Genomic DNA, 13,836 nt, shown 5'->3' with positions numbered 1-13,836 from the left:
TGGGACAGTGCGGGGGCCGCGGGGAGCTGGAGCTCGGCCTCCTCAGAGCGAAACGGGGCGTGGGCCCCGGGCAGGCCCTGTGCTCCCAGCTGCAGATGTTCATCATGTGGGTAATGGGCTAAAAAAAGTCATTTTTATCTAAGAAATATTCCCCCAGCTGCAGGATTCTACCTTTGTTCTGTGAGGCGTTTTCTGGTCAGTTAATTAATGAAACTAATTGTCTCCAATGCAGATATATTAGTGCTTTTGGGGTGGCGGGTAGGCTCACTGGGAGAGCCTTCTGGTGAACAATCAGCTCCTCTTTCTGTTTTCTTGCTCCTCTGTGTTTTGGTGTTTCTTGCTTAAAACTGAGGATTCAGAGTCCTTCCCTTACGGTTTATTGGTTTGAGTTTGTAGCGGACGGTTTCTTACCCAGGGGTTATTGTTTATGACCATATTTTGTTAAAAAATGAGCCGCGAGCTGTGAAAATTTCCTGCAGGGCTCTGCTCTAGAGGTCGGGAAGAAGTACAGATGAATGAAATCGTGTTTTTTCCTCTCAAATAGCAGTGCTGAATCCTGTCCCTGAAGGAAAACACGGGGAGGGCTGTCAGCTCCTTCGTTTCCTGCCGGAGCAGGAGCTGACCCTTCCCTCCCGTGATCTGGTGAAATGGGGGTGCCCATGGCACTGACAGACTCACTCCTGGCTGGCGTGTGTACGTGTTAATTAATAATCAGTTGGTTTATTCTTTCAACTCACGTCCTTGTCCTTTTGCACTCACCTTGAGGCGGTGCCCCAGGGTCCCCGGAGTGCCCCGAGGCTCCCTGGCCGCTGGGACAGCCCCAGGGCCGCTGGCAGGGCCAGGGTCCCTGCGCACCTCCGGGAGGTGGGGGTGATGGCGGGGCCTGGGCGGGAGGAACAGCCTCTCCCCGCTGACACCGGGAGACACAGTCAGGCCCATCGGCTGTTCATCCCTGCAGGGGCAGGTGGTGCTGGGACACCACAGGGCTCTGCCCGTCCTGCCGGGAGGACTCGTCTGTGCCATGGACTTCCCTTGTTCTTCCCATCCCCTCCCAAGGGCCCTGTTGGTTTTCCAAGACTCCTTTTCCCCCCCTTCCCTCTCGGTGCCCCCCCCTGCCCACTGCAGCACCTGCCACCCTCCAACACCCCTCAGAATCCTACTCCGTCCTTCTTCATGTCCCAGAACAGTCTTCTTTTCCTCCCTACCTCACCCAGGATGCCTCCATACTCTCCTCACAGCATCCACAAGCATCCTTCACGTCCCGCTGGCAGGCTCTCCTCCTGCCCCAGAGCTGCGTGTGCCCTCAGCCCCCTCTGGGACCCCTCTTCTGGCCTTTGAGCCTCCCCCCAGCACCTCTGTAGTTGTCCGGAGGTACAAGGTCAAGTTTGGGATCGCGGAACAGGAGACTGCGCTGTGAAGACAGAAAGGGGCCATGTGGGAACTCTCGTCCTCTGGTCTCAGTGCAAGGTGCTGAAATTTATGGGGATAAAATGTGGAATCAGCGAGGGCGATGGTTTGAGTGAAGGTGCGTGTGTGTGTGTGAAGTGATCCGTAGGACAAGAGCTTTAATCCTCCCAGTCTCTCAGCAGCAGCGTGCTGCTTTGTAATCCTGATAATCATCACGCGTCCTAGTAAGATCCCCTGAGTTACCTCAGGGTCTTCCATGGTGGTGCAGCCTCACCGGAGCTCCGGTGCGCACATAACCATCACCCGATGCTTAAACCTCACCCCGCCCGCAAACCGGGCTGGACCCGACCCAGGAAGAGCCGGACTGACAGGCCCTGAGGGAACAACGGCCGCAGCGGGACCCTCCCTACCTCCTCGGCAGGGCAGGTGCGGCTCCCTCAGGCCCCGCCATCGCCTCGGGCCCCGCCGTCCCCTCAGGCCCCGCCATCCCCTCAGGCTCCGGGTGCGGCCGCAGCGGCCGGGCCCAGCGCGGGAAGCGGGCCGCCGCAGTGCGCATGCGTCGAGCCGCCAGGGGCCGTTGCGGCCCGCCCCCCCGTCCCGGCATGCCTCGCGCGCAGCCAGCGGGGCGGGCTCTCCTCACACAAAGGCGCAGCGCTGGGAAAATGGCGGCCACAGCGGCGGTAGCGGCGGCGACGGAAAACGCCGGCGGCAAAATGGAGGAGCCGGCGGCGGCCGCGGCGACGGCAGCGGCTCCGCCACCACCTAACGGGGCAGGCGGTGCTGGGGATGCGCCCACCAAGAGGTAGGGTGGCCGCTGTAGGGCCGCGCTACCGCCTGGGCCTGCCGCGCCGCATGCGGCCTCCTCGCCGCCGCGGGCCCGGCCTGAGCCGGGCTGAGGGACGAAGGGGGGTCCGAGGCCACTGCCGCGCAGGGGAGGCTGTCGGCGGGGCCTTGGCTGGGGCTAGGGCCGCTGCCGGGGCTAGGGCCGCTGTTCGCTTCCAGGCGCGGCCTGGGAGCCCGGGTGGGGCCTACCCGCTGCGGCGCGGAGGCTGGCGGGTGTGAGGCCGTCCCGGGAAGGCGCGTCCGGGGGCTCCCGCCGTCTGAGGTCGGAGTGGGGAAGGAGCCGGGCCCTCGTCCTGGCGCTTTGTGCACCGCGCAGGCCCCGGTGTACGGTAGCCGGGGGGGGGGGGGGGGTGTCTTTGCATATGCCGCTTAGGAAATGTTTCTGCTGGGCCTTAGCGGCCAACTTAAAGCCTCCCCTAGAGGTATGGTAGGGCCGGCGGGTGGGTTTTGATCTTCTAAGTTACTTTTTGTTATATCAATGGCAGTTTTTAATAGTTTGGCTATCCTCGGGCAGTCATCTCTCATACTGCTGCAACATCTGGAGCAAAGTGTGCTTCTAGTGGAGGGTGTCCCTGCCCGCAGCAGGGGGTTGGAACTAGATGATCTTTAAGGTCCCTTCCAACCCAAACCATTCTATGATTCTGTTTCATGGTTGATGATTTACCTGTGGAGTGGGTTAGGAACACGAGAGTCAAATGCCTCGAGAACAAGAGAGGGTTTGAAGGTGATCCTGACACTAAGGGTTGTGTGTCTGATGTCAACGGAATGTTACAGAAACTTTAAAAAAAATCTACAGGCGTTACAATTATTAGTCTGTAAATATGGGCATCGTAAGCAGAAAGTTTGAGCTGCTCGTCACTTCCCCATGTTAATGCTAACCTCATTTTGGAAAACTTCGTAGTTAGCAAAGCCTTTTAATGCCAGATCTGTGGAACGAAGGCTATGGTTTCTTTAGTTAATTTTTGGCCCCAGGCTTTAAATGCTGCGGAGATAAGAATCAGCATTTTGAACCTGATGCTCTGTGAGTAATGATTTGGACTTGAGGCCAGATTTGTTTATCTGTTGTTCCTGAGGTGTGTTACATAGCTGTGTGTCAGTTGGGCTGCCGGTTGCTGCAGGCCGTTACGCCCAGGCATGTTGCATATCTGTAGCCTGACCCAGAGCTGACAGGTCTCACTAAGACAGGCCAGCTCAATGGTCTGTAGTTGATTTGAGATAATATGGGTATGGTGAGGAGATGGAGATGTGTCTCAAAAAACCCCTCAAAACCCCAAAAAACCCAAACTGCTGTCATCTGCCTCTGCTGCCTGACTCTGTGGATTGTGTTTCACATGACCAGGAAGGTAGCTGGCTTTCCGAGTGTCACTTTTTGGGGAAAAATGCCCATATAAATTTTTTTTCCAACACAAAATAGTTAAACTGTGCTTATGGCAACTGAAAAAATACTGATATACGCAAGCCTCTCTGTTGTCTTCATGCCAGACTGAAACAGGCATGCTTGTTCAGGAGCGGAGGTAGTCCTGATAGCAGAGGGTGGGCATCCTGGTGCCACCATGGGACATGATACAGTGACATGTAATATGTTAGCCAAGGCGAGGGAAGGCTCTTCGCATCATCATCTCTCCTCCTCATGTCGGGTAGTTGGTACGCAGAGGATGTTCATGTCTTAGATTCTCTTTACACCTCAAAGCTTGCTCTTGGCGACTGTAGCAGAGCCTGCACGTCTAGGTAATGTGTAATGACTAATTTGTCTTATATGAGGAGACAATTTATTCCTCGAAGTAAAAGTTAAGATGTCTACTTTGTTCTGAGTTTTGTTTTTCCTGGCCCCTGTCATATATGGAGTCTCTCCAGAGAACTTATCTTTTTATCTAGGTGCAATTCTACATGTAATATCAAGCTCCATGTCGCAAAACTAACACATCTGCTGCGATAGTAGTAGTTCCAACACCCCCCCCCCCCGGCCTACTGTGGGGGTTGGAACTAGATGATCTTTAAGGTCCCTTCCAACACAAACCATTCTATGATTCTATAATGCCAACATTCGTGTGAATGTATTTTCAATGTCCTGGGGGAAAAGGGATCTGCCAATACTGGATTTTGAATATTAGTGATTTCTGGTGCACTTGTTGGGTCTAGGTGGCATGTTTAAAAAATCTTGCAGAGGAATATGCATATTAAATTGTTTCTTCAGAGGAAATAAGAGCTTCCCTTTCAGTTCCTCCTTCTACACACATTGCAAACAGGAGAATGTTTCTTTAGTCTTGATGAAATGTTTAAATTCTGTAACTCAAGGGGAAAAAATCAGAGTAGATGAAATATCTTCTGAAAGTAATTACTGAAGTGCACTATTTTCTGTAGATCTTGCGTTAGCCTTGGTGTAAATGGATCACAGTTACTCGGAGTGGTTCCTTATTGGGATGGGCAAAGCTGCTGTGTTAATTTTATCTTGCCTGCTCTTAACTTAGGGATACTCACAGGCAGGCACGGTGTATTTTGGGGGGTGGTGGGGCTCATTCTTTCCTGCTGTGTAGAACTCCCTTAAAAGAAGCCCTGAATGCTGAGTTGTTTTCATTCTTGGTAACCACATCTTCTAAGCGATCTCTGTGAACCCGTGCCTGCCTGTTCTTGTCTTTTGGTGTGTGAAACCCATGGAGGTGGTATCTGAAATCCTGCAAAAGGAAAAAAAACTAAACCAACCCAACAACTTTGCAGCTGAGGTGCTTTCCTTGATGTTTCTTTTGACCTGGCTGGGTTTTCTTACACTGAATATAAGGAATATGTTCTAGGTTAATGCTTGTCTTTAGTGGTAGGTCTGTGGCTTGTCTGAATTCTTTACAGGTCTATCAAAAGGTTGAGGTGTTTTTAAGCTGACTTAGGAGTCTTAAATGCAGGATTGCAAAAAAAGTCTGCATCATTACACGTTACTTTGAAGCATGTTATACAGCAGTTCAACCCAGGGGGAATGTAAATAGTTCCAGTTTGAGGAATAACCATAAAAATTTGGGTGTAGCTTTTAACACAAGCACACTAAGTTTGTGTTATTTCTTCAACCAAACAGAAGTTAAGGTGTTGGAAGGATTGTCCTATTTTTAATCTATTTTGGGGTTTTTAATTACTTCTTTACTCAGAACCTTTAAAGAAGTTCAGTGAGGGAAAGTCTAAAAAATTGAACTTTTTAGTGAAATAAATATTGTGCATAACTAAATAATGCTTTTTTTAAACGGACCTCTTTTCCAGTATATTACTTACATGCAGAACCTATGTCTCTTGACCCGAAGTGATACATGATGGCAAATGCTTAGAGCCAAATTCTGTTTGCAGTTATGGCTTTATCCATAAAATACAATATTTTTGTGTCTTTGCTTGTAACACATTCTTGTGGCTAATAAAAGTGTAGGCTGTTATGTAATAAAAATAGGGAACCCACTCAAATATAAAACTACATAGACATCTGCATACTCGTTTCTTTTTTTTTTTTTATTTCCCTGCAGGCTGTTGTATCTGTTCAGTGATTGAAATGGTTCTAAAGGAACGGACAGTGTTGATGCAGAAGTGTGTGCACATCAGAGCCAGGATTTCTGACAGGGCTTGGAATTGTAGGGCTACATAGGTCTTAAGTTGAGCAAAAGCTCAGTGTATATACAGATAAGTTTTAGAAACTTTACCGGCTTTTTTGACTAATGTGTTCTCTTGAATTGTTTCTAAAGATGCATTTCTGAATCTTCTCAACCAGCATAAAGTGAACAAGGAGGTTAATTGGATTAGTTAAGGAAATCATGTCAGGCAGAGGCTGAAGCATTTAATTCTCCTGTTTTTTCTTAAATACTGTTATTCAGTGGCATTTGCGTCCTTTTAAGACCTGATGGTCATCTAGGTTTGGCTGAGAAATAGTTTTCACTTCTAACTTTTAATTTTTGACCTGTTAGAGATGGTGTTCTGAAATAGTTCAAAGAACTATTCAGTATGTTTGTTGGAATGTGCAGAGGCTTTGAATTTGGGTTGTCCAAAAACTGTATTAATCGGAGGAGAAAAAAAGTGTCGTTAGGTAAGAATCATTGACGTGAGTGTTTAGTTAGCTACAGGATTATTTTGTTAAAATTCTTCTGGTGTAAGACTACAAATATGGTGGGTCAATGTGTTATTTGACTTAAAGGTGTTTAAGTAGTATAGTGCGCTAAGGAGAAAATAAATAGGGCGGATGTCTGGTCTGGAGCATCACAAGGAGACGGAGTGAGGCTTGGTCGGCTTTAAAGAGATTCAGCTTATGAAATCGAAAACTTTTGTTACATTGGATAAATGTGGGAGAAAATAGTGGGTCTTTGACATAAGTTGTCTGCTATTAGGAAATCTTTGTTACAATACACTATGTAGTGCTGGTACCGTGTGTGCCAGCATTGGTTGAAAGGTGTACAGTTTTGCAAATAACGTGAATGGATGAAACTTTGCAAGTTTTGATTTTTAGTTTTAAGAATGTTAACAAGTTATGTTCCAAGAGGTGGTATGACATTGATCAAATGCCAGAGTAGTTAATGTGTGTGATTATCTTTCTTTGCTTGCAGTGAAGGTGAACGACCAAGCCAAAATGAAAAAAGAAAAGAGAAAAGTGTCAAAAGAGGAGGAAATCGCTTTGAGCCATATGCTAATCCTGCTAAAAGATACCGAGCTTTTATTACAAATATTCCGTTTGATGTGAAGTGGCAGTCTCTGAAAGACCTGGTCAAAGAGAAAGGTAATGTACAACTCAGGTGGCCAAGTGATGTCTGTCATCTTACTTGTGGCTGACTTTGTAAACCTAAAGGTTCAAGTTTTGGGTGGACTTAGTGACATGAGTTTCGTAAAAGGCTGCTTGAAGCCTGTTTGGGTGTTGCACAACATCTGCTCCCTGGCAGCCTTCCAGATGGATAGTTCCTTTATAGGCACGTTGGCATCTCACTAATAGTGTTTCATCGGAGATTTGAGAGTATTTTTCTTAGGGGGGAAGAATGAGGCTTTTATCAGATCTTTAGCCTTGACATGCAACAAAACTTTCTGAAGCATTATAATGTCTTTTGGGTAATAAAGGTAGTTATTTACTGCTGATCTGGTGTGTGTATATATAGCTGTGTCCCCAAACTTCGTAGTGATTTGTGCTTAGGTAAAGCTCCATACTGCCATTTGATAGCAGTAAAATGTATTTAAGGGTGACCTGCAAAAAAGAAAAATCAGGTTTGTGCTTTGGCATGTGCTGCAACGCAGTTAGGGCTTTGGAAATCATGTTTGTGGTGTTTCCCCCTTCCCCACTTTTATTTAACTGTCCCATGCGAATGGGAGCTGCTTTAGTTTGTTGACCTTAGCATCTTCATTTCTTGAAGAAGATGAAGAAATTGAGCTGACTACCCTGAGGTGGTGACAAGTCTAAATGTAGTGTTATTTCTTTAAGCTGATGCTTACTAGTTTTCAAGTCACCTTGGAAATGCAGCGGAGTGGCAAGAGAATACTTGGCTTCTCCATCATTAAAATGTCTCAAAATGTGTTAAGAGTAACTAATAGAACCATTCTTCTTGTGGGTCACTTCTAAAATACATAGCATCAATCATAAATGTCTTGCAATGTAGTGATCAGTGTTCGCTTGTGTTTGAACTAGGTAAGGAATGATAGTTAATGTGTTCACAAGGTGTGGCCTAATGAAAAGGAGAACAAATTTCCAAAGGGTTTTAAACGTTTGTCTTTGGAGGCAAAATGGAACCGAGTCTGCGTAACGAACTTCAGGACTATAAGCCCTGGGAAACTTCCATAATTAGTGGCTGTGATATGTTGTATGCTTGAGATTCAGCAATGGTTTTCTGTAATACGAAGGATTATAGTCTTAAAGACTGCTTTAACAGACCCTAATTAGGAATGATCACTTGCCTTAAAATATGCTTTCTCTTTGCTACACAAGATACATTGGTTAATAGGTGTATCTGTATGTGTAGATGTCTAATTTTAAGTACTATGTTGAATTCCGTTCCAAGTGTCTTGTGGTTTCTCTCCAGTTCACGTGGATGGAAAAGTCCGGTGTGAGATTGTTTCCTGCCTTGCTGTTCAGCTACTCATTCCAGCAGATACTCCTAGGGGAACGTTGAAACCTCTTCATTCTGTCTGCAGGGCTTGTTATGCTAAACACTGAGAAGCATTGTTCTTGGTTTTTGGGACTGCTTGTTAAAATACAACAGTTTAGATTTGCTGTGTAGTTGGCGATTCATTCTAACTAGTCACTGACTTCTACCAAATTGGTGCTCTTGTGCTGTGCTTGAACTTGCTCAATCGGTACTTCTTGATACAAGGCATAGTAGTTCCAAGAACCAGGAATGTGACAGTGGAAAAATCTCAATGTTAGAATTCTTGGTTTGTAAGTGTAAGAATTACAGGCCAACCGTTCAAGGTTTTGGGAGCATGTGAAACAGATCTGTACACAAAGGGTAACTATAGGCGTTTCATGACTGCTCCATCGCTTGGCAGTCGTGAAGACTTAAGCTGTTAGCAGCGATGGCATGGCAGGTTGCTGAACGTAGGAGGAGTTCACCTCAATTGGCTGTTTTGCGTCAGTAAGTATGGTTTAGGAGACGTGAGCTTTGAGGTCTGCTCATATTTCTGCAACCTGGCTTTTTCAGATGCGTACATCTGAAGTCTTCTAAAGGTGACATCTGTCTCAAGAGTAATGCCTTGGTTCAGTCATTTCAGTGTATTTGTTGGTGAAACTTAATTACAGGTATGCAGTATGACATACTTAATAATGAAATTAAAAAATGTTCTTGTTTGAAACTCCCTTGTATTGGCTGACAAACACAAGGTTTTACTAAACTGATGTAATCAGCATTGATGACTGACAATTGGTGAATGGCTTCAGGAGAAGAATGAGGCAGCAGTTCTTCAGCATGTAAGTGGAGTCTAAACGTAAAGTCGACTGAATGCTAAATAGCTGTCTTAATCTGTCCCCCAACAAATGGCTCTGTCTTAGGGAGAAAAGTGGTAATGCTTCATGGCAGTTGGCATAAGTGAGGTGATACCATATGATAAAAGAGAACTTGTGTTTGAATTTGAGATATTTATTGGTTCCTTTAAGAAATGCAGGATTTTGTATTTTAAACCTCTTTCCTGACCAGAGTAGCAAGATGGCGTACAAGGAGAAAGATTAGCTGTAAAATGAGGCAATAATTATGTTCCGCTCTGTTGCAAAGCCAGGAGTGGTTGCAGTCAAGGCTGCACTCCTGTTGCCTTCAAAGACTCTAGGACAACCCAGGGACCATTTGTATTAGCGTGGTTGTACCCACGTTTACATAAGGCAGAGCTGTAGTGTGGAGCAGGCGTGCTTACCTCTTCGTATCAAAACCTGGATGTGTGAACAGATGTGAAGAAAAGAAGCAACAAAGCTTTCCCAGCTTAAACTTTTTGTGAAGAAGAGCAGCTACTAAACTTCATGTGCTGCCTTCTTTCTTGCTCCATCTCCAGAACATTTTTGGAACCTTTGTGGCCTCCTAAGGACGTAACTCATGCCCTCTTGCTATTGTACTCGATCCCAGATGTCAGTTCAGCACTTTAGTTACTTTGGTACCTGAAGTCAGCTCTTACTGGAAAGTCCCCTGGATTTCAGTGCCCAAGGTTCTGTCACAATGTGCTAGCAGACCGAAGTTTTAGGTGAACAAAGAGAAAAGGATGAATAAGCAATGTGGAAGTGCTGTTTCACATCTGACTTGTTCCCCCTTACTTTCAGTAGATGTGCTAATGAGTTGCCTTAACCATCTTTTCAAGGAGGCACTGTCCTTCATCAGTGGATACGAGCTTTTTCACTCCATCTTTCCTGCCTGGGCTGTTAGCCAAAATTACCCATGGGTTTTGGGGTTTTTTCCCCATTTTTGTGGGGTGTTTTTCTTTTTTTTTTTTCCTGGGTTCTGTCATGCAAAAGTGAGATTTCCCTTTTCTATTGTGAAAGAATAGCTTGCGAACTCTTCTCTGTCTCTACTTTGGGAAGAATATTTTACTTCTCCCCTTTTAACTAAAGCTTTGTACAAGTATAAGGTGTGTTTCTATTCTCTCTCCCCAGCCCCCCGTGTAACGTTTTAGGGGTTGCCTGTGATAAGCTTTAAACTGTAAACGAAGGAGGAGCTGTGACTGATTCTGAATTGCCTCACGTTGAAAGTATTAGGCTTTTGATGGCAGAGTCCTCTTGAATCAGTCATATTGCTTGTAGTTCTTCAGAAGACATCGGTATAGTTTTGGTAACATCTTGAGGCTTCCTTCTCTAGTATTTACTTTTGACCCTGTAGGCCAAAGAACTTGGTGATATAAAGCATTTACCCCTTTTTCAGTTTCTCTGCTTCTCCTCTTGCTGAGACTTGCCTCTCTGCACCTTTGACGTCTTTCAGAGCCTCTTGGTTTGTCGCTAACTATTAAAATCATATTGCCTAACGTTAGAATCTTCAAAGTTGACATCTACGTCTGAACTTGTTATCCTAGTTACTGCCCAGATATGTCTTTAAGGCTAGGTGAATCCACCTGAGCCATGCTTCAGGTCACCGTATGGACGTACTTATCTGAGCTTCCTGAACAGTCATTGGAGAATACCTGAATTCTGACAGACCAGCCTGGCTTGAACGTCTTAATTTTCCATACAGATGAACTTCTTTGGAAAGTGGATATAAAGCTTGAGGGGGAAAAACCTGATGGCTGTAATAAGTAACACTGGAGATTCCTTTGGTTTGGATTTGCAGTTATTGCAATGATTTCTGCTTTAGTCCGGTAATAAACTTGAATTCCTTAAGTAACAGGCTCTTGCGCTTGAGTGGAATTTCTTCACTTGTGAATGTAGGATATGTTTCCTGATATAAACCAACTGATCTCTAGCAGAAGGAAAATCTGCCTGGATCACTGTGCATTTCTTCTGCCCTTCGGAGCAGGTTTAGTATGTGGCTATCTGCTGTTGGTGCTCTTCCATGGCTTAATTGCCTGTGCACTATTGTAGGCTACTCTTGTCTGCTATTCTGCTTTATCCCCAATGTCTGATGTTCTGGTATAGTGTGGTTTGGAATCTAGAAAAAAGCCAAATAAAATGTGACCCAGCATAGCTTTTAAAAAAAAAAAAGTTTCCTTTTCCACTCTCAGACAGTAGTCTCCTGGAAGAAGTGTCGTGTGGGATCGTTTTACGTGTTTCAGGTGTAAAAATGCTTTTTTTATTGCAATTGTTCTGTACTCTGGAATTGGTGTCTTAGATACTGAGCTGTTACACTATTTGTGTTGTTTCCTTCCCCCTGCTTTTTTTTTTTAATTTGGCTATTCAGGAAGTTCAGATGTCCTTTGAAGGAAAACAGCTACTTCAAGATGTCTATTTAGTTTTTAATATAGGTGTCTATAAGGCTTGAATGGGAAGCACTGAGCAAAATTGGCATGTGTTAGATTTTCCAAGTGAGAAAGAATTGCTGCTGTGATAGACTCCTGGAAATCTTGTGGTTCAGAGGTCAGAGATTCGTTAAAAGCATAAATGTTAAATCGTACGTATCTAATATGTTACGTTCAAGCTTGGCAAACTTCTTTGGAAGTGTTTGTGTGGATCTGGAGTAAGAATTGTAGCTGAACTCGATTACTGGTTGGGAGAGGAGAGCCCTCAGTGCAGGGGCTCAGTAGTGTTATTAGGAGCAAAGTCACAGACTTCTGGCCTCTGTGAAATGGAGTGGTTTTGCTTTGTAGGTAATCTGGGAATTTGTTGTCTTACTACATAAATTGTTGAATTGCATTTGATGAAAGTTTGGTTGGACTCTGGCTGCTGCTGTTGAGGTGGATGGCTTCAGAATGTCTTGGTAATGCTGAATATTTGGACTCGGTGCACAGCTGCCATGTACCACCAAGGACTAGTCCGGGAGGGCTGTTTAAGTGCAGTCCCTTTCACTACACAGACTGTGAAAACAATTCCATGTGTACTACATGCTCTCATACCGTTCAGATTATAGGATGGAATTAATTTTGTTAGGCTTTATTTCAAGAAGTATTGTTTAAATAGCGAAGCTATGGCTAGTAATTGAACACTCTGATCTGCCCTGTCCCTTTCAAAGGGACTTGCTTGTTAGCCTCTACCCATCTCACACTATCCTCACAAAAACATGAATAGATCAGAATTTGTTCATTCTGCCTGGCTAACTATTCTTTGGCTGGAATGCTGGTATTGGTGGATTATTTTTTTTTAAATAAGAAATAGAGATCTAAAAAAAAAGTGATTTCATTAAGCATTCCTTTTCTTCCAACTTTGAGAGACCTTTCAGGATGTTCATTTTGCATAATGACACTAGGTGTCCTATAAATGACTGGTCCTGTGGGAGGTCAGGCTGAGCACTTCTTCCTCTCTCTGTCCCTTGCTGAGAGATGGAGTCTTGAGTGTGAGAGAGACTTCAGTTCCTTGCTCAACGTATGCTATCGATATTCACACTGGGCTGTGTTTTCCCATGAAGGCTGCTTTCCACCTTTCATATAAATGCAACTTGCAGTCCTCCTGTCTTAAAAACTTCTAAAATGAGAACGAAAAAGTCAAAAAAACTTTCTTCAATTATTCTTCTGTATGCCAGTCACTTCAAAGGCAGCAGCCATTTCGGTAGTTGTATTCTGGAGGTGCCTGATAGTTATGTGGTCATAAAAAGGCAATCCTAATCTTGTGAGGAAAGGTGCAGATATAGTTTTCCAGTGTGTTTTGGCTATTGCTGTAGATGGTTTTGTCTTGAGACCAAATATGGCAGACTTATTGAAGCTAAAAATGGATTTTATTGTGGCTTAACAACAAGCTAAAATACTGCTGAAAGAAATAGTAGGCAGTCGGTGATCTCTTGGTCTCTTGGTTCAGTCTGACTCCCTTTTTGGAAGTTTGTCTTTAAATCCAGAGAAAAGCAAATATCTGTTCAAGTTCTGGACTACGGAGACAAGATTGCGTACTATATAACGAAGGAAACTTGTTCTTGCAGACTTTCCCATGGATTTGGATTGCCTCAAGTAATGAGTGGGTACTAAAGCTCAAGGAAACTGATATTGTGGAAATAGCTGGCTTTTGAAGTGGAGGAAAATCAAGAACATATTTAACCGTTTTAAGACTTTACTGCATACCTGTAATTGTCCAGTTTTGTGGTCTAGAGAACATGGAGTGTTTCTGGGCTTTCTTATAAGGCAGAGGCTCCATACACGGTTGTTGATTGTTCTAAATTCCCATTGTTTTCTTGGCTTTTCTCCCTTGGTATATGTGTCGTCTGGAATCTGATTTGTAGTTGGTGAGGTAACATACGTGGAGCTCTTAATGGACGCTGAAGGAAAGTCAAGGGTAAGTGTTTGAGAGATTTCTTCTGTGGATTTTCTTCATGACAAATGTAACTGTATGGTGGCGTGGAACGAAACGAAGCCAGGAAGGTAGAGAGCGTGTATGCTTAGTGGCTCTAACATAGGATTGCTTAAAGCTTCTTTTGGGGTGGGGAGGAGGTGGGATGGGGCCTTGTAAACAGCGTTAGGGTGGTCTTCCACTGTGTTCAGTTGGCGTTGGCTGTTTGAATGACCCACGGACCCTAGCAGTATGTATAGTGGTACGGAATATTAATG

At 44.8% G+C, this 13,836-nt stretch overlaps 1 protein-coding gene and 1 long non-coding RNA gene across 2 annotated transcripts; one reads left to right on the top strand and one right to left on the bottom strand.

The window, feature by feature from the left end:
* Nucleotides 1–102: 102 nt before the first annotated feature.
* Nucleotides 103–1,939, bottom strand: LOC129197321 (uncharacterized). Its single transcript, XR_008574292.1, has 3 exons — nt 1,818–1,939; nt 1,354–1,470; nt 103–562 (listed from the first exon to the last, which is right to left on the bottom strand). It is a non-coding gene; the product is annotated as an uncharacterized LOC129197321 (long non-coding RNA).
* An 87-nt stretch (nt 1,940–2,026) lies between these two features.
* On the top strand, nt 2,027–13,576 carry LOC129197139 (heterogeneous nuclear ribonucleoprotein M-like). Its single transcript, XM_054805170.1, has 3 exons — nt 2,027–2,209; nt 6,813–6,982; nt 13,512–13,576. Exons 1-3 carry the CDS (start codon nt 2,070–2,072, stop codon nt 13,574–13,576), a joined length of 375 nt encoding a protein of 124 aa, XP_054661145.1. The 5' UTR covers nt 2,027–2,069.
* Nucleotides 13,577–13,836: the final 260 nt, after the last annotated feature.

Source organism: Grus americana, chromosome 28 (genome assembly GCF_028858705.1).
Source record: "Grus americana isolate bGruAme1 chromosome 28, bGruAme1.mat, whole genome shotgun sequence".
In the NCBI taxonomy this organism is placed as follows: Eukaryota; Metazoa; Chordata; class Aves; order Gruiformes; family Gruidae; genus Grus; species Grus americana.
Note: the sequence above shows the minus strand (reverse complement) of the source record. Positions and strands in the feature narration are given on the sequence as shown.